At 40.1% G+C, this 27,697-nt stretch overlaps 1 protein-coding gene across 2 annotated transcripts in view; it reads right to left on the bottom strand.

Moving 5' to 3' along the window:
* RNF217 (ring finger protein 217) overlaps nucleotides 1-27,697 on the bottom strand; it is a 64,500-nt gene that overhangs the window by 13,597 nt on the left and 23,206 nt on the right. The window contains exons 2-5 of one of the 2 annotated variants that reach the window (XM_027786088.2): nucleotides 17,960-18,193; nucleotides 10,004-10,168; nucleotides 9,315-9,368; nucleotides 2,538-2,739 (exon numbers count right to left, since the gene is read on the bottom strand). In XM_027786088.2, coding sequence (XP_027641889.2) covers nucleotides 2,538-2,739; nucleotides 9,315-9,368; nucleotides 10,004-10,168; nucleotides 17,960-18,193 — 655 coding nt within the window. The remainder of the gene's footprint in view (nucleotides 1-2,537; nucleotides 2,740-9,314; nucleotides 9,369-10,003; nucleotides 10,169-17,959; nucleotides 18,194-27,697) is intronic. The other variant, XM_055809463.1, reaches the window with a different exon arrangement.

Raw genomic sequence — 27,697 nt, 5'->3', positions numbered from 1 at the left:
ATAGTCAAAATCTAATCCAATAGAGGAAGAGCAGTGAGCTGAATTCCTGAATTCTAATCTGATGTAAATTGTTGAAACTTTTATTTTTTGGTTTTCATGCTGTTAGAGCTCTGGAGTGTTTTGGTAGTTATTCATAAAGCGTATTAGGATCAATATTAAAATTTAGAGCTCTAAAGATGACAGGTATTTAAGGTCATGAGTAACAACGCAGAATTCTTTGAATCGTTGTCAACCTGAGTGTTAACAAGCTATTGTAAAAACAAGGGCATCTGTTACATGTGCTGGCAGGTTCAGCTACCTCTGTCTCTATTCAAGTGATGACCATTCCTGTGAGAAATAGCACCATATGACAGAGGTAGTCCTGGAAAGAAATTTTTAACAGAAAACCTTATGAGAAATATAAGCTTTTGAGCATTGCTAGTCTTTCTTAGTTTACTAATCAATGCAAATCACGAGGAAATGAAAGCAAAATGTCTTATACCTTCTCTATCTGTGTTTTTATAAATACGAGCATCCACATCTTCACCACTAAACTTTAACTCATATGCACTTCCACATTTCTTTACTGCCTCCAAGTCACTGTTTGCAAATAAACTGAATTTCTTTCCTACTAGTAAAAGCTGTTTCTTTTTAAAAGGTAAAGGCTGTGTATTATTGTTTCCTAAAACAACAAAGAGGGAAAATATAAAATAATTTTCATAGTAATTATGTACATGCACCTGTATTTTATGTGGCATTAAAACATGCCAACTGCATATTTAGTTACCTTACATGTAAACTATTGCCAAAAAAAGGACAATAATAATAATAATGTCATTTTTGCAGATCTGCAATCAGGTTCTGTGAGATCTCAGATCTTGCAGATCTATGAAAAGACTGATATGAGTTTTGTGATAAAACCCTCTTACTTTATATCTGTATCTCCATCATACACAGAAGGTTTAATCTTGGAATACGGTTCACCCGTGATTCTGCATGTGAGCAGCACAGGCTTGGCAATGTCTCTCAGCACAGACTCTAGTATCTGTAATTGCAAATTCCATCATAGGTAACAAGATCCATTTTAAAACAGCTTATATTGTTTCCCATCATGGCTTTTACGAAAAGCTCTTCTGAAACCCAAGTGCTTTGAAACTGTTCTTGAATTTCAAACCTAAGTTTATTCATGAACTGTTTATACCCACGTGCTGTAGTACCAGCACTGTCTAATCTACACTAGATCTCCCCGTGCGATGGAATTTATTTCTACAAAATACATCAGAGTAGGCAAATCCAGTCATTTTGACTTTTCATTCAGTTTCCTATTTATTTCTGTATCTTTAATTCACCTCTCAAATTTTCTTCTAAAGCCTTGCAAGTTCCTGAAATTAAACTAATGAGCCTCAACGACTTACTGTCACTTGTTAAACAAGCATTCCAGGTTTGTGAGTCTCTCAACTTTACAGAGCAGCAAGATCAGCATTCTTATTACCAGGCCTATGAGTTTGTGTGCCAACTCCTGTGTGTTACTCTAAAATGGAAATCACCTAGTTTTCTTACTGGAACACACTTGACTCGGGAGTATTGTTTTCACCAAAGGTCTGCTGACTTCTATTTTCACACGTTCAATCTCTTTACCTCCACCTCTACATTCAACATCACCATTTAATAAACTCAAGAGTTATTTCTTCATCCTAGGTGAATTCCAAGTCACCTCCAATTCTATGCCTTAATACAAAGCACAAGAAGTCCTATTTTCCTTAATAGGTCCCCAGGTTTTAACAGTTAAAACAACCGTTTCCTATAATGTTACAGATAGCTTTAAATGGTGTAAACTCACTACAATGATTGAACTTAATGTATATGTAAGATACCACATATGGTAATAATCTAACGTGTTATTGATTTTTCCTGTGCTTCTATAGGTTGAGACAGATACTCATCTGGTTCAAAAGCAAATTAAGAGTGGTGGGTTTTTTTAAATAAAAAAAAAAAATCCAGCTTTTGGCATCATATTTCTGTGAGAGGAATTAATACACATTGTTGTATTTTGGTTTAAGCTGGATTTTATCTGAACCAAAGCTAAGAGTTAAAAGACAATTGTCTTCCTATTTAAAAAGGCAAACCTGCACAATCTGGTTTTTCAAACCCAGGTCGGGTTCAAATCCAAACAACGTATTATCCAAATGGATCTTTGCCACAGAGGTTCATTTAAAAAAAGGTTCCTGCTCTGATCTATTTCTCCCTATACGCTTTCGGAGTAAAATCACTGCCAGCAACATGCATATTGACAGTATTTTTCCAGTTTGTTTACATATTATTTAAAAATGTTAGGAAACAATCTATCAGAAGAGTATGCAATACTTATTCATACACAGTCCACTGAAAAAGGGAGTGAAAATGCTATATATTTAGATATATTTAATACACCACCATTTACATAACTGAACAGGCTGCCCATCCGATACTTTAAACTATTAGTTTTAATTTAACTGTTATTGAACACCACCCCATCACCTCATTGTGCAGCTCTCCACAAGGAACATGTATGCACTCACCACAGACAGAGCCTCGCACTAATCTCCTTAAATGTGGTCTCTCGGGGAGGTAGCGGTATTTGCATCCAAAGATACTGAGGTTTGAGGTGTGATCTCCGAAGAACCGGAGCTGGCGGTATCTTTCCCCACAACGGTAACAGAAATTAGTGTTACACTGTGAACAGGTCATGTGGTCACACCCTTCTGTTCTCTGGATGTGGATCTGTATGAGTGGGAAAAAAAAAAGAAAATACTATTTTTTTCCCCTTCCCTAAGCACAGGAGAGAGTAGACACTACCTGGTGCAGTCCACGCACTGGATGAGAAGCCACCACAAGCAACTCCCTGTTTAACTCAGTACTTGCATCAGTTAATACTGCAGCTGTCCTAAGGCAATAATGGTTTTCTAAGGGATGTTTCAGAGCATCAATGATGAGTTGTTTCCAGATTTCCATACATACTTTTCTTCTTCATTTAAACACTCTTTGTATCAGATGAAAATCTGAGTGATCCCTGCCCTCACTGAAGATTTGTTTTTATTACTGAAGTAGACACATTAGCACCAAACTTTATTAAAAATAAAAGCCGCACAGTAAATATAGTTATGAACTCTGTTTGACCCCTTCACAGATGGCTTTCCCTCTTATGCCACCTGTGGCCCCACTCCCTATCCCATCACCATCACAAATTGATTTGGCATTTTGCAATAAACACCAGAAAGACTCTGCTGTTGGAGTGAGTGATTTTTAAAGTATGGGTTGTTGGTTTTTTTTTTAAAAAGAAAGATTCCACAAACCATACAAAAGAATTACACCAAGCTTTCATGCCCGTAATACAGCATGAAGCTGGGCTGCCTAGGTTGTACATCCCTCTTTCTGCCCATTGCCTGCATAAATAGCTCCATTCATGTACCTCCATGCACTTACTCTTCTGCAAAACTAGTACATTTACCTACTTCGCACAGATTTTGTAAGGCTTCATTTTCAGTTAATAGTTCTTAAAGTCTTAGGAGAGAGGGTAGTCCTGGGGTTGAGTATTTCACTAGATCAACTACATTTACACAGCTACTTCTAAATATTGCCAACTAATAATACAGCTAATGGGATGGTAAACACATTTTTCCTAGCTCAAAGAACTGCTGAAGACCACTCCCCCTGTCCTGACACCACGCTTCACAGTGAAATGGTAGATAAAATTACCTAATAACTGAGGTTGGAAGTGACCTACGAAGGTCATCTATTTTAACCCCTAGCTCCAAGCTGGGCTAACTTCAAAGTCAGATCAGATTGCTCCAGGTCTCATCCCACCAGATTTTAAAAATTTCCAAGTACGGGTATATCACAGTCTCTTTGAGCAACATGTCCCATGCTTCACCACCCTCCCTGGGAATATTTTTTTTTCCCTTACGTCCAATTAGAATTGTTTCTGTTGAAACTTACAACAGATGAATGAATGCCTCCTGAAATTCTTACCCATATCTACATGTATTTATTTTTCAGGTAGGTACAGGTAAAGACAAGGCATCACCACTCAATGGCCCTGCAAGCACCAGAGATGCTGAAAGCTCAGGTACAGCTGAAGCCTCTCACCTTAAGAGAGGCTTGTGACTCCTGGGGTATCTGACATTCCTGACAGGGTCAAAGTGTGCTTGTTCTCTGGTGCTGATCAGGGTTCATCTGGGATCTGAGAAATCTTGCTCACCCAAACAGTTACTGAAACTGGCACACAACAAAATTATGTTTTCCACCAGCAATACTTCTGGTAAAAGATTCTAGGGCTGATAAAGTTAAAAATAGTTTCAGGTACACAGGGTGCCGACATCCCTGTGCCTACAATAGTGATCTCAGAACTCATATTTCTATGCTTTCAAACGCTTCTTCTACGCATAAGAGGGGGAAGACATTCACAAAAGAGAGGATCAGCTATAGGGCTATGAAACATTACTTTTAGTAGACAGGTATTCCAGTGGACTTGCATTCAGCCCATAGAAGGGATGCAAACAGACTGATCAAGCAGTTACCCCCCTCTACCTCGAGGAAGCCTGCTGTATCAAAGGTGCCCTGTTTTCCAAAAGTACCTGAAAAAACACCATTGCTGATGAGCTTTATAAGCCACTTGATCTCAAAACTTTTACATTTAAGCACTGACTGCAATCACAGTCAGAAGAAAAGTCTATCCAATACTGTACCAACTTAAGTATGACTTCTGAAATTATACACTATTTTCTTCTAAAAGGCGTATTGTCAGTTTGACTTTTCCTTTTCAGGTTCTATATGAAAAAAATGTTGACCCTACTCATGGAGCCATAGTTTATTCAACTCTTATGAGATCAACTTAATTGAAATTAAGGAACTTCAACAGTGAAGTGACTTAATAAAATTAACTTTAAAATTTAATTCCAAATAGTGTTTCAGGGGACTGAAATTCAGACAACAACTATACAGAATACTGTACTTTTAGAGGTACCTTTCCTTATCTGCTGCTTCAATGACCTGTCTCCATCTTAAAAAACTAAATGACTGTCGTAAGATCTAATTCCCTAACTGGTTGTTTTCTTTTCTTTTTGAATCAAGACTGTTGAATTCTCCTTTCTCTTCTCCAACTTAGCAACCTAATCTATTAAGTTACCATCCATCCTAACTGCCAATATTGGAGCCTATAAAAACCCTAGATGCAAACCAAAACTACTTAGTATTTAAAAAGTAAGTTTATTTTCTTTGGTAACCAGAACTTCAAGGAGTTGCTGGTAATAGCTTTATGCATTCTACCATCAAGACCTTTTAGAAATATCCACCTCTTGTGACTTGAGACTGCCTGTCACCCTTCCACCCAGACTTTCCTAAAAGCACCCCAGCTCCTGTTAGCCAGGCACCACTCATAAATAATTTCTGAATCTACTTGTTTCTGCACTAAATCCTCCAGGCACACTGTCCTCTTAAAGCATAAAGAAATTGATGTGAGTTTTATTTCCTTATGGACATATATCACATTATCTTTGCTTCTTGAAGAAGTAAAGCATTAAAAAACTTCCATTGAATACTTAGCTGCACATATATAACCGTCTTCAAAAGTTGGAGATTTGGAACAACTGGCTGTACACGTCTACATTTTTTGTTACAAAAAACTTTCTTTCTTTTAGTGAGGAGAGAGACTCCATTTAAAAAAAAAAAAAAGAAAACAACCACTGCAGAAGCTGGGCTTGGACTCCCTAGCATACAAACACAGACTGACAGTGCCAGATGGAACTTTGTATGATTCGGTCAGGCTGCTTTCAAGCCTAAAACATGACAACTCACGAGATCAACTTCAGCTCTGGTTCACATGGACATACCTCTCTCCCCTCAGGATAATCCACTGACATAGATGGATTACAAATCTATAGGTTGGGAAAGCGGTCACTGATGGGTCAGATATCACACAAGTGTTCCTGCCCCACTGGCAATACCGCGGCACGCAGCAGGCAGCCAGGGGAACGCACGGGGCCGGGAATGCAGCTATAGTTAGCTGTGTCTGCGCAGGGTTGGCTGCCTTGTAACTGCAGGCTCCCCAACAGCACATGAGGGTGGAGAAGGCAAGGTGGGAGCACCATGATGGCGAGCCCAGTTCCTGCCTCCAAGCATTCAGTAAGTGATACTGGCTCCATCCCGCACCTAGAGCGTGATCAAACCCCAAGATGTACCCTCACCTCGCGGGAAAAGGTTTAGTTGTTCAGAAACCCAAGAATGGCTCCCAGAACAAGAGGGGTGAAAATTACACATCAGTGGCAAAAGCACACAGAGCTCTGAGCTTAAGTAAACAACTGAAGTAGCGCAGTGGCTCTTTCAGACCCTCACTTTATCCCCTCTGCATGTTAATGCCCTCTCACAGAAATTTTCCAGGGAAATCGCTTCCAAGAGATCTGCGGATGAGAGCGGCCATTTCTTCTCCACTTGTTCTGAAGAAAACCTGGTGTATAGCTTCATCCCTTCATATACAAGCAAAGACTCTCCTCCCTCCAAAGGATAAGAAAATTTGCAGAGCACCTTCGAAAACTATGCCCCGAGTAATTTCATAATGCTCATATTAATCAGAACAGTGAATCCACAGACAAGATGTACATACTCCTTGATTTGCATTGACATCCTTGTTTACTTAAAACTCTGCTGCTGTTTGAAGCTTTCTAAGCTAGAGCCAGTTTGGTGATTCCTCAGACAGTGTTGTTTTTGAAATCTGTGGTAAGATAACACCAACATGAAGCACCTCCTTGGTTTGCTGTCTGTAAAAATACTTGTGGAAAAAAGGTACTTTGCTGCAAACATGTTATCAAAAGAAACTGTAAAAAATAAAGCCCTAAAACAGTAGTGGGGAAAGACAAATCAGGCTTTAGATTTGATGAAAAGGCATCAAATAATATGTAGCTAATTTGCACCCATTAGCCAGTTCCTTGAACAAGACCAGCATTTTTTGGACAAGGCATGTTGAGAAAAATTATTTAGACTGAGTTTCTCAAAATGGCATAAAATAAATTTGGAAAAGGCTCTATTAAAAAATATGTCAAAATTAATTTAAGATATAGTTTTAGAAAAGTAGCATTTTGTAGTATTTCCATACTGACATACAGTCACAACACGACTCTACAATTAAGTATTTTGATAGCGTAACATTTTTATTTGCTTATGTAAGTGTATCTTAGAGATACCAGGTAAATATAAGCTATTACTATTAGAAACACTAAAGCTGTGTTCACCTACAGGAAAAAATCAAGTTTAAGCTTACTAAACAGTGCCCGCTAGTAGTCACATCACAAAGGATTATGTTCTTTCAAAGCACTTACCAAAACCACTGAAAAACTTGCGAATACTTGCCTAAGGATCTCCCTATACACACACAGTAAGAGCATACCCATTTTATCATCTGCATGTCCAGACAAGATAATTGTGCATTCCACTTCTCCATGGTACAACCTCTTAAAAGAGAGAGTCTGTGCATATATGTGTTTGTCTGTTTAAATAATTATCTGAAGATGATCTCTCTAAAATATCGTCACAGTTTACACTGTAATCAATATCACACTTTGGAAGTTACCAGTAATTTTACAAGGTATCTCAGTAAAGGAATTCTACCACTGCTGAAGTTTCTACCTTTAATTTCCATTAGCTTCAGTTTCAGCACAAAGATTGAATACTAATATCTTGACACTTACAATTTAATCTTGACTTTTCGTCAATCTGTTTGTCAGTTTTGGCTGCTGCAAATTTTTGAAGAACCTCTTTCATGTTTTGGTTAAGTAGAACACATGCACATCTCAATATAAAATACGCCGACACCTGAAACATTGCCTATGTGGATCTATAACAAGCATAAATCAAATGGTATGTTACCGACTCTGCTTTCCCTGTCATGATTTTATTTGGAAATAGAATAGTCACCCAGTTCAATGTTATATCATAAAGAGCTTTTGGAGGGGGTGGCTGGAGAGAGAAGAAAACAAAGTATTAGCTCCAGTCCTTGACTCCGAACTGTTAACTGTTGGTACGTTTATCCCCACGTGCCCAGATATCTATTAATGGTTTGATGAAGAATGCTGCATAACACGTGTTTTTCATAACTACTCAGTAACTGATTAAGGAAGAAAAAAAGAACAGTACAACTAACCACAGGGTAAGTGGTTCTTTTGAATACTTGCCAGTTATAGATTTGATTTAAAAACAAACAATGTGTTGATATAAATATTTTGGAGGTTGTAGGCAGGACAGATTATTTTTTTTTGCCCCCGAATAAAAACATCAGGAGTGGAGGTAGCAATACAGTTTATGAAAAGGTTGAACTCCCTCTTCAATATTCACTTATACCACATTATCAGAAACGACTTGCTAAGAAAGGTTCTTTTTCTGTGCTAGTTTCATAACTTTCCATACTGCCTCCCACCATACAGGAGGGTTTATTTGCTTTGGATTAAAAAACCTAATTTTTTTTTTAAATGAATAGCCAAAGTCATGTGACTTCAGGCTTCAAAATTAGTGACTTAACCTGTGTAAGTTTCAACTGTCCAGCTTTCCTTTTCAAGACAGTGAAAACAGTTGTACATTGGGCGTTTTAGATTTAAGTCATACAATGATAAACACATTAGGGTTAGCAGTTTTAGTTCCTTTCTTTTTCCAGCTAGCAGCCCTCTTCCCCTGCTTTCCATATTCATACTTTTTTGCTTGGTAAGTTTTCTTCTTTTTTTCAGACAACTTATTTGTTACATCATTTGTATTATCATAAAGTCTGAATCAAAGACACAGGTCAAAGAATTAAAAAGGAAACACACACTTCTGAACCCCCTACTCTGAAAGGAACAAAGTTTGTAAAAGTATTTTACTGTAAGACTTTCCAGAAAGTGAGCATTTTTAGAACTGGCTCAAACCTATCAACTCTTACCAAACAGCAAGCTGTTAAAACTCTGCTAAAATGTCATGTGTGCAGGAGGAAGGTAAACAACTGATTGCTGATTTCAGAGCTTTCCAAATTTTTCTTAAGTGTTTTGAAATATTTCAAGCTATGGCATCACAGGCATTTCTTTCCCCAAGACCAAAATAAGATACTTAGTAAACTGATAAACATTCTCTGATTTGCACAGGGTAAGGCTCAAAGTATGACAAAAGTGTAATTCAGACATTTAGAAGTAAATCCTTCCATTCAGTATTTATTTCCTAACAAATGTTCCAGTTTCGTTACTTTGTCCTCTCCATGAAGTACATGAAGAGCAAGTTAGGTTAAAATTAGGTACTCTCTTTCACACAAACAAAAAATCACAAAGAAAAGAAAAAAAAATCACCATGGTGCTCACAAGGTTTCGACTTCCTATACTGTCAGTAGCTGGAGATAAGTGCTGTGAAAAAAAAAAGTGAACAAACATAATGGTCACTTTCACTAAGGGCAGCCAGGGCAGGGGTGTAGGGGGCTGTTGCATCTCATTTGAGTAGTGGGAAGTATTTCCTATCCTACTAGAGATTAACGACATTTTTTAGTGTTTAAAAATAAACTAATTCATGAGAAAGGCTTGTGAAGAACTGATATTTAATCCTAAAAAACGGGTTTTGAGAAATTTTAAAGTTTCCCTTACGTAACTGGTGGACAGAGTACTTTCTGCCTTCAAAATTTAATTCACCCAAGCCCTTTGGAAAGCCTGACAGAAGGGCACCATGTTTCTCTAAAGCTTTCGATTTCTTTAAAGCTTTATTTTAGAAATAATTTATTCTATAACACACATTCATTATAAGCATATATCAAGGCCCTCCTCTTACGATTTCCATGTTTCTTTTACATGCAGAGATTCTGCAGAATCAGTGCAGCAATAAGCAAGTAAAACATCAGACCTGTTTTCCCCCCGACAGGTCATTCACAAGAACCCACACACCAAGCATGAATTTCATTTCCAACACCGAGAAGCTACAAATATTTACTTTAAATACATATCTAAATGGTTTGATTCCACTAGCTAAAAGCCAAGGGAGAGCAGCTCACCTTGCATTTTGGACACTTCTGGGCATTCCTCTGTCCATGTTCGATTTCATTGGCCCAGTGACGCAACAGCTTGTCTCCCTTCTTGTATTCTTTGCAGTTAACGCCTTCATGCCAGGGAGAGTGGCACTTGAAACACCAGACAAATTGGCAAGATGGACACTGGATCTGTACAAATGAGAAAACACCACAGGTTTGCAAGCTGGGTGCTGACCCAACTGGAAAGCCTGTTTTAAAACCTCTGCTCTTCAATTAAGAGAGTAATAGCTGGCCAGCAAAGACTTAGCATTTTTTGAGGGTCTGTTTTAAAAATGCAAGTAGTTGTGGAAGCTAATTTGTTCTTTTAAAAGACAGAAAATACAGAACTAATTGCTAAAGCCAGGAAAGGCCTCAATCAAACTAAGCACAAGTAGCTCTGTTTAAGCATAGGAACCCGCTTCCTAAATTCAACACGTCTCAAATGTGAAAAGGCAAAATCCAGGAAGCTTATTCAGTTGCCTCCAATGCACGAGTGCCATCACCCAAGAACCAGCAGCCGGTTTTCAGTGCAGTGGATCTCAGTCTTCTCAACTTCACTGCCAAGGCTATTACCAGGGAGTAGCTGATCTTCTCAAGGGGCTCCACAGATCCCAGAATGGGTTATGAAGCTTGTATTAGACATGGTCCTGGGAAAAGGGGCCAAGAGCAAGGCTCTCAACCAAGGGCCACAACTACCACCTGGAAGTTGGGCACTTCCTTTTGATTGTGTAAGGGTGAGCTGAGGCTGTGCCACACAGCCTGCTTCCTACAGACCACACCTAACAGCAAAACCCACAACCCAAACTCCTTAAATTGAGAAAGGATCTATTTTTCCCATACCATTCTCTGGGTTTTAAATCATTGCATCAAACAGGTACCATCATCATCATGTCTTCCTCCCGAGTCTGGCTTTTTTAATTAATTTATTTATTTATTTATTTTAAAAAAGCTATGGCAGCTGCCGTCTTTGTAGAAGAAATAAACAGAAGCATGTTGCAGGTGCTTATATGATGAAAGACAGGCCTCCTACCTGGATCGTGAGTAGGGAAAGAACAAACTTGACGCCACATTAGACTGGCATTTCTAGGCGCCTGCAAAATCTTCATTTCTACTGTGTTTGGCAACAAAATGCCTCAGCCTGAAAGACTGGAAGGCACATCTCCCAAGCGATTGCTGTGCCCTGTCCACCAGCTCCAGTTGCAGCCCATGCCTGGCACTGCCCTGGCATTGTACCAGTTAATGGACAAGCCCGAGGAATCCAACCAGCCAAAAAAGGGCTTTTTGGTTTTACCTGTGTCCAGACCTGGTTCACCACCAAACCACGGATGTGTACTGGCCATGCATGGTGTAGGGGTGCTGCTCAGGAAACTACATCCTAGGGTGTAGTCATGTGTGAAGCCCCCAGAACACATTTCTAAAGTCTTCACCCCCACCAGTTGCTGTGACCTCTGCTCACACATGCCAGCTGGTGGTGTGCTGCCTTGGCTCCAGTCAAGAGTCCAAAGTAGGTGCTCTGAACTCCCTTAAGTATTTTTCTGGGAGGCAGCCAAAATGATTATTTGTAGGTGCAATTCCTACATCCGTCACTACCAGCATGCTAATACAAAGCTGATCTGATCTCTGATGCATGACTGAGAAATGAAGCCGTCTGCTACCCTTAATGCTGTTCCCCAAGTTCTATACACAGAGACAGCATTTAGGGTTTTGCCTTTAATGTTTCACATTAAAACCATAATCGACACAATGGCTCAAGCTGAGCATTTTTATGCCCCTAGCTGACCCATAAAGTGCTTGTCTTTAACTTCAGCTGTAGAGCGCAAGAGGTTTTTTGCCTTTTTTTTTTTTTTTTACACTGCAGCAGTGTGTAACAGTCATAGCTTAATTTGTATAAAGTGATGCATCTCTGTCTGTGTCTCTGTCTGTGTAGCACTGTTTACCTGTATGATGTGCTGGTCAATGTATCACTTCAGCTTACCTCTTTATGTCAATCCACATTTACAGATCAGCAAGTGCAAGAATGGGAGTTAATGGTGAAGAGAATAATTTTCTCACTACTCATAAACCAGCACTTCCCCCTCCAGGATCCTTTGCCTGGGCATAAGACTAAAGCACAAGGAAGGGAAGCAGCATCAAGAAACTGACAGATTTTCTTCTTATTACACCACATTAACATTTTAGTCAGTCACCATCTAGTAGTCATTATCTTTGTAAAAAAAAAAAAAAAAGTATGTGCATTTAAGTGTTAGAATACATACATTTCCTCCATATCAAGCAGACTCAAGGAAAGCATAATATTAAAATGGATGAAATTCAGAAATACTGTACCTGGTGCAAGTATGACTTACGGCGTTCTATAGCTACAAGATGGTATTTTTTGCTAGAGCATGCAGTAAGACACCTCACACAGAAGAAAACTGCACTTATTTTATTGACAGGAAGCATGCGATAAGTTACTGAAGACACAGATAGGCAGCAAAAAAACCAGGAAAGGACAAAGAATAAAGCATGCTACAGGGGAACACCACATTAAAGCTGCAACATGTGGATTAGAAACATTATTATTTTTTGCATGAAAACACAGTAATATCTAAGGCCAAGATAAAGTATAAAATAAAAGCAATACAAACTATAACCAGTGCCACTTCTCCAATTTGTTGGTTTACTGGCTCAGATGCTAAACCAAAGAAAACATGCTATCCTACATCTCTGCTTCCCCAATGAATTCTTATAATAAAAAGTTTAAACAGGTAAAAGGAAAATTCCCACTCTGAAGAACCTAAAGAATAGCAGATTCGTTGCTAACGAAACTAATGCAGAGCACTGATCTATGTTTCCACAATACTTCAGAAAACAATGCAAACAAGATAGGTTAGGTTACTAGCTGCTATTCTGCCCAATATCTCTGTATCTTTTTTTTTCCCCTTTAAGCTTTGAATTTACATTTTTCAGTAACACATGTCACAGCGACCTACTGCTGGGAAGACAGATTATAGCCAGCATTGCATTGTATTACTCAGTATTTGTTATGCCTCAGCCAAAGTCGGGAGTCTGTAGCCATAATTAAGTGTTCTGCAACCTGAAACCTTGTATCAGTTGCAGAATCCAGACATTTGAGATAGAACACGAAAGTTAAAAAATACAAACCCAAACCAAGAGATCTGGGAAGCTGCAATTTGAAGTTTCTTTCTTAAACAAAATTCCAACAGAAGATGTAAGTTTTGTGAGTTTGTTTTTTTGGGGTGTGGGTAGGTTTTGTTCTTGTTCTTGGTTTTGGTTTTGTTTTTGGTTTTTTTTTGAGAGAGAGAGGGGGTAGGGGATGAAAACCTGACACAAACTCATTGCAGGCTCTCTTTCTACTGCAGCATGTCTATAACTGCAAGAAATACAGCAACCACCAGGACATATAATTACTCTTACACACACTATGGCATCAGATGCTTCCAAATATGTTACTTAGAAAGCACTGACATACAAGATGAAGCTATAACCACATGAACTCCGAATAACACTTGTTCCTATGAATGGCCCTGACTAACTGAAGTAAACTAGTGGGAACCAGTTGTTGGAGTTCCTAGTTCCCTCTTCTGCTTGCCACCCCTGACAGATGCTTTCTCAAAACCAAACTGCTAAGTAGTTTTTACACTTTGAATGGGCCACTTGACTTCTCTGTTGTTCAATACTGTCTGAACATACATTAAACAGGCAAAGAAAACTGTATTTTTAAGTACTTATGAACCTTATTTTTCTTGGAACTAGTGGTTGCAAAACACAACCCTAAATCTATTCAAACTTGGATGCAGCGTGACACCAGTGTGCTTAAGAAACAGGAACACAACAGGGCAATTATATCAGTCTTTAAGATTCTTATTCCATTCTTCCTCTGCTTTTCTGAAAGAAAGAAGTCAAATATGATTTTCTTTATGCTTCAGTATTAGTGCATGAATTATCATAACAAGGACACTGAAATGCTATCTACATATAATTTAAACCAGTAAAATATATTATAGTCCAGCAAAGCAGACAAACTATATCTGAAAAAAAAACAACCACAGAACATTAATCTAGGTTTTTATCAAGTATGTTTTTCCTCACACAAACATTTTTCCATTTATTTTATGCCTTCCATTTCAGTTGATCAGAATGAAGAGGACAGATATATACGCAGACTTCTATGCCATCTGGAGGTCAGCCTCCCTTGCAATAGAAAAGATGACAACTTCTCATGCTAACCTTTTTGGTTCTCAGCTTTCTGAAACATTGATCTTTGAGGCTAACATTTTCCATTTTCTTAGCTAGCCCTTTTACTACAAACTATTCTATCATTTTCCTCACCTACGAGGAAAAGACCCTTCAAAATTGGTAGGTAACTTCAACACAAAATACTGCTTGATGTGACATCATGATAGCAAAACTGACTACACATTAAAAAATCTTCTTGAGAGCCCTGAATCTGCGGAAAGCTTTGTGGGATTTTTCTGCTCCTCGGGAATGCCAGATATATAACAAGATAGCCAAATTAATCATGCAACTAACTGATTACATTAATTACAATCTCTAGCTACAGCTACACAGTCACTTTATTCCAAAATAAATATGGGCTCCTGCCAAAACAGCTGCCTCCTTGTCATCACCAACTTGTCCCCTCACTTGTACCAGCTGAAAATAAGCAACAACAAAACAAACAGATCTTGTATCCCACTGGAGCTGATCTTTGATCCAGCTCCCAGTCTGACACCAAAACATCAACATGTGCAAAAGCAACCTGGCAGAAATGAACAGCTGAGAGCAAACAGGGAGAGCATGGCAAAATCACATCTGCAGCAGTTCAGGCTCAAGGCAGATTGAAGTGACATGTAGTCATGAAGGTACGTGCTACTCAAGGTTAAAATCTGATCCCAAAAGGGGGGAACTAATTGATACGAACTACACAGGTCTGCTCTATCACAGCACCTTTGCAGGTATAAATTCCTACTATTCCAGAGCAACCAGCTTCAGAAACTCAAGCAGTCCAAACTAAAGATAGTTCATGCAACAACTGCACTGAAAAAACACATTTCCAAAGCCAAGCACTCAAGCCCTTCTTTTATGTGATGTGTACCTCTTGACAGAAGCGCACAAGAAAACTACATTACGAACCTCACAGGCTGACAATGCAGAAATACAGTCCAAGAATTGCTTCTTCATGGCAGATGGCTGGTCAAGGAACTAACATTAGAACAACAGATGAAATCCAGGCCTTAAGGGAACACAACCCTCTCAGCCCCTCATAGAACAAGCCAACATACTCACTGTTGCGCAACCCATATCTGCTCCATGCATAAAAAAAGAACTATCAATTTTTCAATTTTTGCCCACATTCTTTGCACTTTGGTATACCAGCTTTGACCAAAGGTTTATTAGGATCTTGTCTACAAAAAAGTTTTAACACTCCCAAGTTAGGTCATAAGAGAGGGGGCAGGGATATTTCCTTTCTTAGAGTTGGATCCATTTATGATACAAATATTTGATATAGTCACATTAATTAGTCACACTGCTGTACCATGCTGTCATAAGTGGCATTAATGGGAGAAGAAAGGTTTGCGTAGCAAATTTCCCCTTTCTTCCCCTCCTTCTCCTCCAACATACATGTACCAGCCAACCTTTGAGGCTTAGCACACCAAGACTTTCATCTCAAAAATGAAAAACAGCACCAGCAAACTGAACTGCTGGGCTTAGGTCAGTTTAGCTGACACAGAACAGCTATAGTAAGAAAAACTAATTTACCTAATAACTTTACTACTTCTTTAAAATTAGGTATTATTTATAATTTTAAGCAGCGTATCAAATTTTAGGAATGCCATCAATAACATTTTTAAAGTATCTGTTCAAAAGGGTTTTACAGTGTTTTCCTGTTGCAGTGTATAGGACAGCAAGAGCACTGGCTCTGAGGCCCCGTGCGCAATGATCTAGTAGGCTTACACATAGACTTTCCCCACACATGACTCAGTTCTTCTGAAGGCAGCACTTCCAGTGCTGGCACAGAATTCATCTGGTGCAAGTGCTGTTATTATTGCTTGCATGTGAATACGTGAGCCTTCCAGTCTCCAGTCAGATGTCTCCTACGCTATATGCAGAAGAAAATGAGTCTTTACCTCTGAAGAGCCTGTAATTCAAGGCACAGACAAGATGCAAGCAATCACACGAGAATCTAAGAACACTAAGATAACAATGGTTCACAGCTACATGTGTATGTAATCACTCACATATGCAGAATCTCATATACAGTTTTCTTTTTAAACCTTAGCCCTGCAGCAAAACATTTCCTTGTGCTAAGCTTAAAGTCAGTCACTAGGATTGTACCTATGCCAGAAAACGCCACAGGTTCAGAGAGTAGGCTGAAGCCCTGAACTATGATTGTCCATAGGTTGCTTGTATTTTCCTAATTATATTTCTGCCCAGCATCAACTAGACATTCTTCCAGGCAACACCTGGGCACAGCTCAAAGGGCACATTTTGCCAGTGCCTGCTCCCAGGAGCCTTGACCCCTGCAGATCAGAGCTACACACAATGCATTACCAGGGACCAGGGACCTGCTTCTGGCTAGCATTACTTCATGCATCACACAGTCTTCCATTCCTTCCAATTATGATTTGTAGGGAAGCAGTGGGAAGGTTTTAACTATAGCATAAAAAAAGCACTGGTGGACAGAACAACCAATTTTGCACCTTGAGGAACAGTCTCAGAGACAACATGCCCATGACAACAGCTGCACCACCTCTGACCCACATCTGTGGAACAGTAACAGCTTCTGACATCTTGAGAGGCTGCTGGAGAAGCATTACAACCTCTCATCTACCTTGGACTCTACATCCTGTCTGCATCTGAGGGAATGCGAAGCGGATGGGTGAAAGAATGGCTGTGGGCAGAAGGAATTTCACTTGCAGTTTCGAATTTCTCCACCTGCATGTAAGATGCCAAAAAATCTGGAATTGTTGAGTCCCACAGGCTGTGTGGCATGTTCATGCACTGCACAGGTATACATAAGTAGCTCATAACTCAAAGATAGCTTTACCAAGGTTTCAACTCCACTGAATGCACAACCTTCTACCTTTTAATCTCCATGCTGGGCTGAATCTTATGCTGTGTAATTAGGGCTATCTAAACAGTCATCTAAACTCCTACTAACAGGAACTGGTTTGTCCAGAAAAGGCCAGCTCAATCATGAAGTTAACCACAAGAAATCTAGTAATTGGATGGAAAACTAATACAGAGCATGATGCTGCAGACAGAACCCTCATCTTCTGGAACTGAGATGGACCTTCAGCAGCTCAAAGCTTCTAATTGTAAGCTCTTGCTTTTTATCTTTGATTGAAGTTACAGCATAAGCAAATCTTCTACTGAAAGAAATTCTATGAAAGTGTTTTTTTCCAGTTTCTCAAGTTTCTCGTATTATGAGTGATGAGACTACAGGAATGTACAACCTCTGGTAAGGGACTGAAGAAAACAAAGCCAAGAAGCAGGACAGACAACAGCTCTATTTCTAAGGAGCAAGCCAACAGCCTAACACCACAAACGCCCAGAATTCATTTGCCCAGAGTTTCAGGAAGAAATATCTCTGCTAGTCGTGTACCTAAAATTATCAGTTACAATGATAACTCCCCTTCCCTAGTCTCTTCTGATTGTGACCATACTGTTTGAATGCCAGAGAGAATACATTCTTTAAATTAAAATGTGTCTCAGGACAAAATTATGCCACCTGCCAAAGAAAAAGGGGTTGCAGTTCAACTGCTTGAACTGTTAGAAACTAATTAAGTAGTTAATCAATTACGTACTACAGATTCATATTCCTAATTACAACTTGCACATAGCACCAGCGATGCAAGAAAGCTCATTTAATGCCCACCAAACGCTGTCCTACTTTTGTAGTGTCATCTAACCCACGGCCCTGGCAAGCATGCTCACTTTGTATTTGTTCTCCAATTTGGCAGGGGTAGGAATGTGGCCTCTCCTCCGGAAGGTTGTAAAGTGCTTGCACTGAGGGCATGGCTTGGTGCTGGAGTCAATGCGGCTGAGTTCCAGGAAATATTTATACTTGATGATGTCGTCATGGGGCAGGTTATAGAGGATAGTTGTTTCATCCAGGTGTTCACTGCACTCTGTGATCGGGCATTTTATATCCGCTTGTCCCAGCTGCACCTGTGTATGAAAAAACCAGAAGAGCTGTATGACCTTTTGCTTGGAAAAATTAAGCAAGCATTTGTGAATTTTGTGAGGAAATTCAATTTCAAGGACTGTAACAATCCACAGACTATCAATCATATAGTCTTAAAATTATTTTGACTTAGTCCAAACACACTGCAGTTCTTCCAGAGAGTATTTTCAAATCCAAACAGAAAAGCTAATTACCTGTAAGACAACTGCAGTTATAAACATATAGTCTCAGTGTACGTACCATGACAATGTACTCCACGAAACCAAAACACAAGTCCTAACTAGGAGCACTCATACAGCACTCCCTGCTTTGGGTGTAATGCTCACCACTCCACTATCACAGCTCATACAGGCCGAGAAAGCAGGCAATGGAAACATTCATATACTATTTCACTGCAAAAAGTGCTGGGAATCGCAGCACAGAGAAATTCAAGTCAATTTAGGATCATCAGAGTCTAACAGCTCTGACTCAGTGCTAGCCCTGAGCTGGTTCCTGCTCAGCAAGCTCTGTGCCTCTGCAGACGGCGTCCAAGAAGCTCCTTACATGCCACGCTGCATGCACAGTAAGTGTTAGCCGAGCCTGGGGGTGACCAAGGTCATAAGTTTTCCCACAACTCAAAGTTGGAGTTTAAAAACAATGCCCCCTCCCACCACCTTAAAAATAACTATAAAAACTAAAAAGATGACCAAAATAAAAACAGGCACAGAAGCAAGCTCAAGGTTAACAGGGCTGAAACTGTTGTTGAGCTAGTAAGTCCTGATGGTCCCAAGCTGATCCATATGGTCATATATCCACAATGTATTTCCAGAGATCCCGGATCTGAGAAGATCACTGGACCCAGCTCTGCACCTTCACACTTGTCAGGCTTTAACAGCTCAGACTCCATGCCAAAATAGCAGATCCTACTTGGTCTGGGAGCAGCAGAGTTGCATTTGCTTGGCACTAAGCCTGAGTTAATAAACCCTGCTGGATCTTGAGAATCTGCAAGGACGCAGCTTGAGCATGTCTGTGTCTGCCTCCAGTAATCTTGAATGAATGAAAGTTGACTGCACAAGTGGAGCTGACCACCAGCCTAATTCCCTCTTTACTATCTGCATGCAGAGAAAGAGGTTTAATAGTGCACCCAGCATCTCTTTCTAGGAATTACTGTTTCAAGGTTGGCAAGTTTGATTTCCCTAGTCTGCTTATTCTTTAACATGCTCGATGATGGGAATCTGTCAAACAATATATACTAAATATGATAGGAACACCTCAGATTTGGATGCAGATATTGCTGCTGCATAGTGGTACCAGGAGACCTCAGAGACTTCACTAATGCAATATTTAAGCTACGAAAGGAGGAAAAAACCCCAGAAACCAACACAACACAACCCTGTCATTGCTGCTTCAGCATGGAGCCGTATGGGCTCTACCTGAATGATAATTTAGTCAGCAGCCAGAGGATCAGGAGTCATAACAAAGTGGTATAAAACCCAAGGTTCATACTCACTTCAAAAAAAAATCCCTTTTTTTCTTTTCTTTTTTCTTTTTGTTCTTTCAGCAATGTAGCTAAACCTAAGCAGAGCAAAGAAGTCAGATGTATGTTAGAGAGAGAAAAGCAGGGTGAGTACGGTGGCAGCCTGTCCCAGACTACAGCATGGCAGAGAACGCCTCGGCAAGCAATTGCTGCCATGGTGCCCTGAGCAGCCTCAGCTCAGGGTGCAGGCAGGTCAGGAGAGAGGCAGAGGAGAGGCAGCTCCCCCAGCAACACACTCATTCTTAGGAGGGAACTTCCTTGAATTTAATTTTGTAGCTCTAAAAGGTGAGCAGAGCTCTACCACCTGCAAACAAGGCTAGGCTCAAACAGTTTAGCTTTTTCACGACCCAGTAAGTACAGGAGGGGTATGGACTCAAAGGTATTAAAAAGAAACCCCACCAAAATAGAACAAACAAAACCAAAACCCACCAAAAAAACCAAACCCCCACAAGCTACATGCCAGGGTACATCCACCATTTTATACCTGTAGGACACCAATTCACCTATAGCAGCATGCAAAACAGAACTCAAGCATATGACACCACTAGAGTGACTCTTCTCAGAAGAATCACCCAGTACATCATGGAGCTGTGCTTAGAAGGCAGAAGATAATAAATCTAGCACTAGAGCACTCGAACACACTAAAATAGGAAACCAAATTGCTACAGAAATATAAAAAAGCTATTGCACTACTGCAAAGATTAGTACAAGCTTCTCTTTAAAGAAGTACAGGTACAACAATTTAAAACCAAATCGTCAAATTAATCCCATCTACAACTACTTCAGGGTTTCAGGTTTTTTTGTTCAAGCATTAGGGAAATACTAAGGCAAGACCTTTTGCTAAGAGTAAACTAAACTACAACAGAGTAACACTTCACAGCCACAAGGCACATTGTATCTAGCATCTAAGCTGGTACTTAAGAAGCGCTTATATTAAATGCTAGTTAGAATAAACCTGCATTTATAAAATATAAGGAATACAAAGCTGTACACTTGCTGTATATCATGCCACACAGACTATGATTAAAATATGTGGTAAACATCAAGTGTGGTTTCAGTGTTTATTTTGAAAATATGTTTTACACCCACCTGAAGTAAATCATTTTTATCCTCTGTAATATTCAGCCTTTCAAGTTTGGCAAAGATTGATCCTTTTCCTGTGTTTTGAATGGGACTGAAGTGAACAGAGCTGCCTTGCTTATTAGCGTAACTTCAATGGAGCCTTGTCGTACCAAAACAGCCTATCTTTGTTTGTGCACTAGCATCAGCAATTGATCTAAGTACAGCTTTAGAGGTAGGCTGCTAGGCTACCTGCTGCTGCGGACCCAGGAGGTGCTACAGAATGGGAAAGAAAAAAATCTCTTATAACATCGGCGAAAATAACAAGTTTTATTCTTTTCCTTGATTTTTCTTATTTGAAGAGCCTAATCCTTCAATATCAGCTTATCATGTCGTCAAACCCCTGAATTTTAAGAAGTCTTTGAATTTTAAAATACCACTGTGTATTAAGAACTTCAGAGCTCCCAGTATGCACAACAGCATGGTGTATTTTCACAGCATGAAGAACGACTCAGATATGTCTAAAAGCAGCTGAGCTACAGTATAGTATTAAATGTCAGGCAGCATCCAGCTCTCATGCCCAGCTGTGCTTCACTTCTGTATAGCATCTCAGGAGGGGCTAGCTCTGCTTACAACTCATGAGGAGAAAACAGGCTCTTGTGACTTTCATCCTACAAAACGGTAACATTTAAACTATTAGAAGAGCAACACCTAACCTCTCCCTCCACCCCTCCACTTCTTGACATCTTATTTGAAAAGATTTTCTGGGGTGGTAGAGCCTGTGGTGGTGGGTATATGTGGAGGACAGCCGAACCAGACCCACATTAGTCCACTTGCTTCCCCCAAAATGCAAGGATACTAGCAACAGAAAACAGAAGCAGATGGCGTGGTACTTTTAAGTCAGAAAATTACTTCCAACCCCTGGGCTTTCTTTTAAAGGAAATCTTTGTTAGCTACACAGTAAACGAAGTTCAAACTACCCCACAGAAGCACTGATTTATACCTGTCATTTAGCTTGGCCCAAGCTGGATATCACATAACCTGTGCAGGCTGTACTTGGGCAGCTGCATTACGCTTATATTTCTTACAGAAGGGGCCATTCTACTTTAAAAATAGACACATACAAATGAGCATTTTCCAACTGAAACTTCACTTTTTGTTCAGAGATCCACACGCTAAACAAACCAGTACACTGTTCTTACTTCTCACCTACTAATGCTGAAAGCTAACAGTGCCATGTCTAATCTGCAGCTCTGCAGAGAAATTTAATTTTACCAGTGCACTAAATTCTCCTCTCTAAACTACCAAGGATGTTATGCATTAAAAAATTTTTGGAAATGTACAGATGCAATTGAGGGGACAGCTGGGTCCACTGGACCTTCATGTTCTACAGGGGAAGAAACAAATGGATTAAAGTTCCCTTTATTTATAAGTAAAAACCCATTGCTTTCTACTTCACTGGAAACATTGCTCTTTCATTTTTGCTGGTAAGTTGCAATTCAGTGAAGAATTACTTGTCTTGTTTGGGAAGCAGAAAGTGTAATTTTGAATTTTTCTTTAAAAAAATTAATCATGGAAAATACTTGAAAGGCTCACCGTGGTTCAGGACTCCACAGAGGTAGGTGCTAACCAAATGAAATCCAAATAGACATGGCTCAAGTGCAAACCTAAGATACTGCAAACTTTTACTAAGCATTTTGCACCTGCCCTTAAGGTTGGATTTTATGAACGTTTCTGTGGTTTGAGCTCTAACTTAGCAGTCCAGATTCCCTGCCTCTGATTTGTGCCAGTGATACCCTGGCATTCTCCATCAAACTCCTCTTTAATAAAAAAAACAAAAAACACAAAACAAAAACACCACCACCACCACCACCCCCCAAAAAAAAAAAACCCGCCAAAAAAATCCCACCAAAAAAACCAGCCCCCAAACCTCCTATGAAACAGATTCTCTTTTTCAGTCCATCTGTTCTCCCTCCTTACTGTCAGATGGTACAAATCCTCAGTGCTTCAAGAGAAGCAACAAAGAACGCTAGAACTAACAGTAATTAGCATAGGGGCTTACTTAAGTTGTATCACCACGAAATAGGAAAAGAGACTGGGTTTCTTCTGTGCCACTTCCTCCACTGGACATCTACACACAAGTTCTTGCCTGTCATTCATTACTTCACAAACCATACTCCACAGGGTATGTTCCACTTTTATTCCCCCTTTCATTCACTTCTCGATATAGCGGACTTAGATTACTTTCTGAATCCCTCTCTCATTGTCACCCCACCATCTCCTCTGTCAACCACCACCCGTAACCTCACTAGCCTCAGAAGCACGTATACTGCTGACCACAAAAAGATCCAGAAAGAGTTCAAAGTGGCGAGGACCTTCTGCACACTGGCACTGAATTAATTATTGTTATATTTTTTAGTTTTAATTCATATTTTCTGCTATACCAGGAAATATCCAAGCAATCACCAAAACAACTAGAATGACCAGCCTTTCTTCAAAGTCAGTGGAGAATGAAGAAGGTAATTGAGATGATTCAAAGAAGGTGGCAAATGTCAATCGTACCTTTAAATTGTCTAGGAGGAAAAAAAAAAAATGAAACCCCCACTTTTCCCAACCTCAGGGACTACAAGTAGGCTAAGAAACCTCACTTCTCCCAGCACCAATGTCTGACAGGTACTCAAAGACAAAAAATCCAAAGAATTTCTATACATATTTGTGACAGATGTCCATTTTAAGTTGTATTTAAAATGGCTCTATTATTAAAAGTACAACCAGAGAGTTGGATTAAAATAAACTATCAGATTTCTATTGTGTCACATGCTCATGTGGACCAACCCTGAAAGGGTCCATCAGGATGCCCTCCTTCACATGTTCTGTGAGGACACGGTCTCTGTACTCCTTTTACTTTAGTACCACACATCTGGATGAAGCTATGAATGATGTGGTAGGTCCTGCCCCATGTGACATTCAGAAAGAGAAAGTCACTTGGGCCCAAACGTTGCAGGCATGAAGAGGCGCCACCTCTTCTAGTCACACTTACCAAAATTTGCATTAACTGTCACATTGTCGACATTAAAAAAAGAAAAAAGAGACATAAAGCAAAGTTTTAGGGCCTTTGAAGAAGATACCAGTATCTCATCCTTCAGGAGGAAGGCACTCAAAGGCAAGAAGCTGGGAGGGAATCACAGGATACATAACTGCAGTCCAACCAGCACCTGTACATCAAAGGTTTGACCTTTCTGCTCCAAAAGCATGTCTTCTGAATGCTTTACAACACATATTTAAATGTGGCATCAATTTAAATTCTCAAAGCTCATCTAGTTTTCACAGTCTCAGCTTTCAGGAGCACACTTACCCAAACCCACATCCCCAGGGGTGCTGCAAGATGGTGCAGGCACACACCAGTGAGGGCCACAGCTGGCACCACCCGCGTGGGTGGCAACCAGAGCAGCTTTAGCCCCCAGAAACAAACCAAAACCTTAACTGGCAAAACTGGCCTCTGCAGCCTGGAGCAAAACCCCAAACCACAGTGTCTGTTTCCTATTCAAACTCTTTTTTCCCTCCACATTCACATGTAGGACAAGAGAGAGGTGGAGAGAGGATAAACTAGCAAGATATTCTTCAGAATACACCTAAAGTCAGCCAAAACCTTTTTCTTAAAGGCCTCTTTATTTGCTTTCTCATTTGATGACATGCTGGTATGAAGCTCTACTCCTTTTCCCTTCCTTCCACAGGACCAGGTTCTACCTGCTCACACAGATTTGATATCAACAGGAACATTCAAGATCAATTTGTCCTATTCACATAGGGATAGGATTTACAGAAAATTACTTGTAGAAAAATTAATACTGAAATCCTCCTTCACAAGATATAAGCAAGTAATTATCAGTCTGCATGAGCTCCCCCTCCACGCTTTCATCTCCTGCTACTTTCTCTCGCACCAAGTAAATTAAAAAAGGAAACTATCTTACCTCAGTAATGTGTTTAGAAAAACTACACTGCACTAAATCATGCCTCTGTCTGCTACTACCCATTAAACCTAGCGCATGTCATTAGCATGGGCAGAGGTTACAGGCTTTCTATTCTCTTTCTTTGTCATCCATGCTGAGCTGCAATCCACAGCAGAGGCAACGGTTAGTTCCATGGCAAGACAAAACCGGGGCTGGTACACCCAGACAGCTGCCCACTGATCTAGGACACTCTCTGAAAAAGAGGCACACCAGAGAGATCAGCTGGCAGAAAGCTTTCACAATCTCTTGGAGCCCTCAGCGTGCAAGATAAAGCAATCTTTCATCTCTCCTCCCGAGGCATGTGTGGGGGCAGAGGCAGGGGGAAATCTCAGCAGAGGAAGGTAACCTGGGAGGAAGCATGGAAGAAACTGCAAACCTTGGAGGAATCTGACCCAAACCCACAGGAATCTCAGCATTCATTAAAAGGAACAAGGAAATGCACAAGAGCTTTCTTATTTTGTCCAGGTATGCATATTACCAATGCTAGCTAACTACAGGTATGCTAATTTTTCTATTCCTTAGAAGACACGTTCACTTTTACTAGAAGACCCAAAGGTGTCCATGAAAGAACTTTGAGGAGAGCAGACTGAGCTGGATACCTGCCCTTTTTGGGGTGGAAAAGGGGCAGTTGCTCCTGCCTAGGAGTGGGACCAAAAGAACCACATTAAAAACCAGCAGGAATGGGAAGGGATTACAGAAAGGAAGCAAGCGCCAGGAAACCATCCGCATACCATGATATGCTCTAATAACCTGACCGTCTCAGGAGTGAGCCCTGCTCGCAGGAGCTCTTCCATTAAGAAATACAAGTAGCAAAGAAACAAGACCTTCAGAAGGTAATGGTTTGTTGGGCTTCCAGCATTGGAATAAAAACATCACAGCCAAATAACACAGAACCAAAACAAGCCAACTCCAACAGCCGATTCCTGTAAAATAAGATAAAAAAAAAATATCTATCAGCTCACTCTTTTTAATTGACAACCTTAAATTCAGAGCAAAACAGCCTGTTCTCCTACAGCCAGCATAAGAATCGTAGAAATTGTCGTCTCTGTTTGAATTTGTTACCAGCCAAGCCTAACCCTGCTCTGACCTGCACATGTGAGTGCTCTGGTCAGGCACAAACTGCCACAGCCCAGGCCAGCACCCTGGGAAGGCAAGGAGTTAACAGGTTGAACGGGATGACACACAGGCACAATGCAGCCACCAACCTTGCCGCACTAGAGCCTTCCCCCTTGCCAAGGGCAGCATCCCTTGCTTTCAGCATGCCTGACCTCCCAAAAGCAGGAAAGTCATGGCACAAGTGTTTAATTCATTGAAATACTTACCTCAGAAAACAATAAATTAGAAAGAAAAAAACCACCAACACACCCCAAATCCTATTCCCCCTTTCTAATTAAGACGATTAAACCAAAGTGTGCTCCATTACTTGAGCAGATAATTTTTATGCATGTGCTGCTCTCTTACAGGAGCAATGCTTAAAAAGGTACACTGCCATTTTCTTGCCTCACTTACAACATAAAGTCCTCAACAGACAAACTCTGACCTTCACTGGGTTCAGACTGGATTAACCCAGATTGAGATAAATTCCAACGGAATAATACTGTTAACTATTAACAATGATTAGTATCACAACTACATCCTTTCCCATGCTTTTCTTAAAGACGGACATAAAGTTAGCACCCATGAACTGATACAGAAGAGTGAAAATACATGGCTTCAATCTTCAGGTGGAGCCAAGCAAAATCCATCAACAACAGCGACAATTTATCATGCAACTATTTATGCTGAAAAAGAAGAGATCAATTAGCTCATTATTCTACTTAGTAGGCAGGGTCCCAACCAGACACAAAAGCTGGAAAAGGCTCCTGAATTCACATTTGCCAAACAGCATTCCCTTTTCAAGTAAAACAGGGCCCAAACTACCGTATGTCTGCACAACCTATTCAGCAATCTTGCATTCACAGAATCATGGAAAGTTTGGGGTGGAAGGGACATTAAAGATCATTCAGTTCCAATCCCCCTGCCACAGACAAGGACATCCAAGTCTCTAATGTACTACTGAGCCTCTTAACACAGATAAGCCCAGCTGGCATCATCAGCAACAGTTTAGCAAACCTTTGGTTTCACCAGTAAAACATAACAGCAACCATTGCTGTTGTACCCACAGACATATTTCATGGTGCTTAATTTCCAACTGAAACCTGGTGTTTAGCATAAAACAAAGAAAAAGCTCTCCACCAAGGGAAGGGGGTAGAAGTACATTCCTACTTGTCTCATATTCCATCCCAGAAGATGGCTACAAAGCCTAACAGAGAGTTGCTGTGAATGTGGGTGATGACTCAAAAACAGCAAGAACTTTTAATATAAAACTTTCAACTGTTCTCTTGACCACCCTGATCACCTGCATTCCCTGGCCTGTAGAAAAAAGGACAGGCATTTTACAGCCATTCCTAAAACACCCTGCTTCCTTAAGCAAGCTACCTACAACTATTTAGTTTCCATGTCTTTGCTAGGTCTGAGGTTGTAGGTGAGTTTTCCTGTGCACGTATTAATCATCCATGTTTCATTCTTGATTATCAGACATGAAACCAAATTGTGCCCTCTTTACTTAATAAATTTAATATAGAAACAGCAGAGTTGCATAGGCACACACAAAAGCAGAAGAAAGCCTGAAAAGTCCTTTTTAACTGACAGGAATTATAGTAATATATCTTATTTCTAAGATTCAAGGTGAAATGTATGTTATTAAAATACCATCACTTGGCCTCCCTTACAAAGAAGGTAGCCAAAATCTTCTTATGCAATCAAGTTGTTACAAAATAGCTAAGATTTTAATTACGACTAGTTATTTTGCTCTGCCTTCCTGAAAAGAGACCTACTTCATCCTACCAGTACCTATGTACAAT

This window comes from Falco peregrinus, chromosome 7 (assembly GCF_023634155.1).
Source record: "Falco peregrinus isolate bFalPer1 chromosome 7, bFalPer1.pri, whole genome shotgun sequence".
NCBI lineage: Eukaryota > Metazoa > Chordata > Aves > Falconiformes > Falconidae > Falco > Falco peregrinus.
The sequence above is the reverse complement of the archived record's forward strand: the minus strand, read 5'-3'. Positions and strand labels throughout refer to the sequence as shown.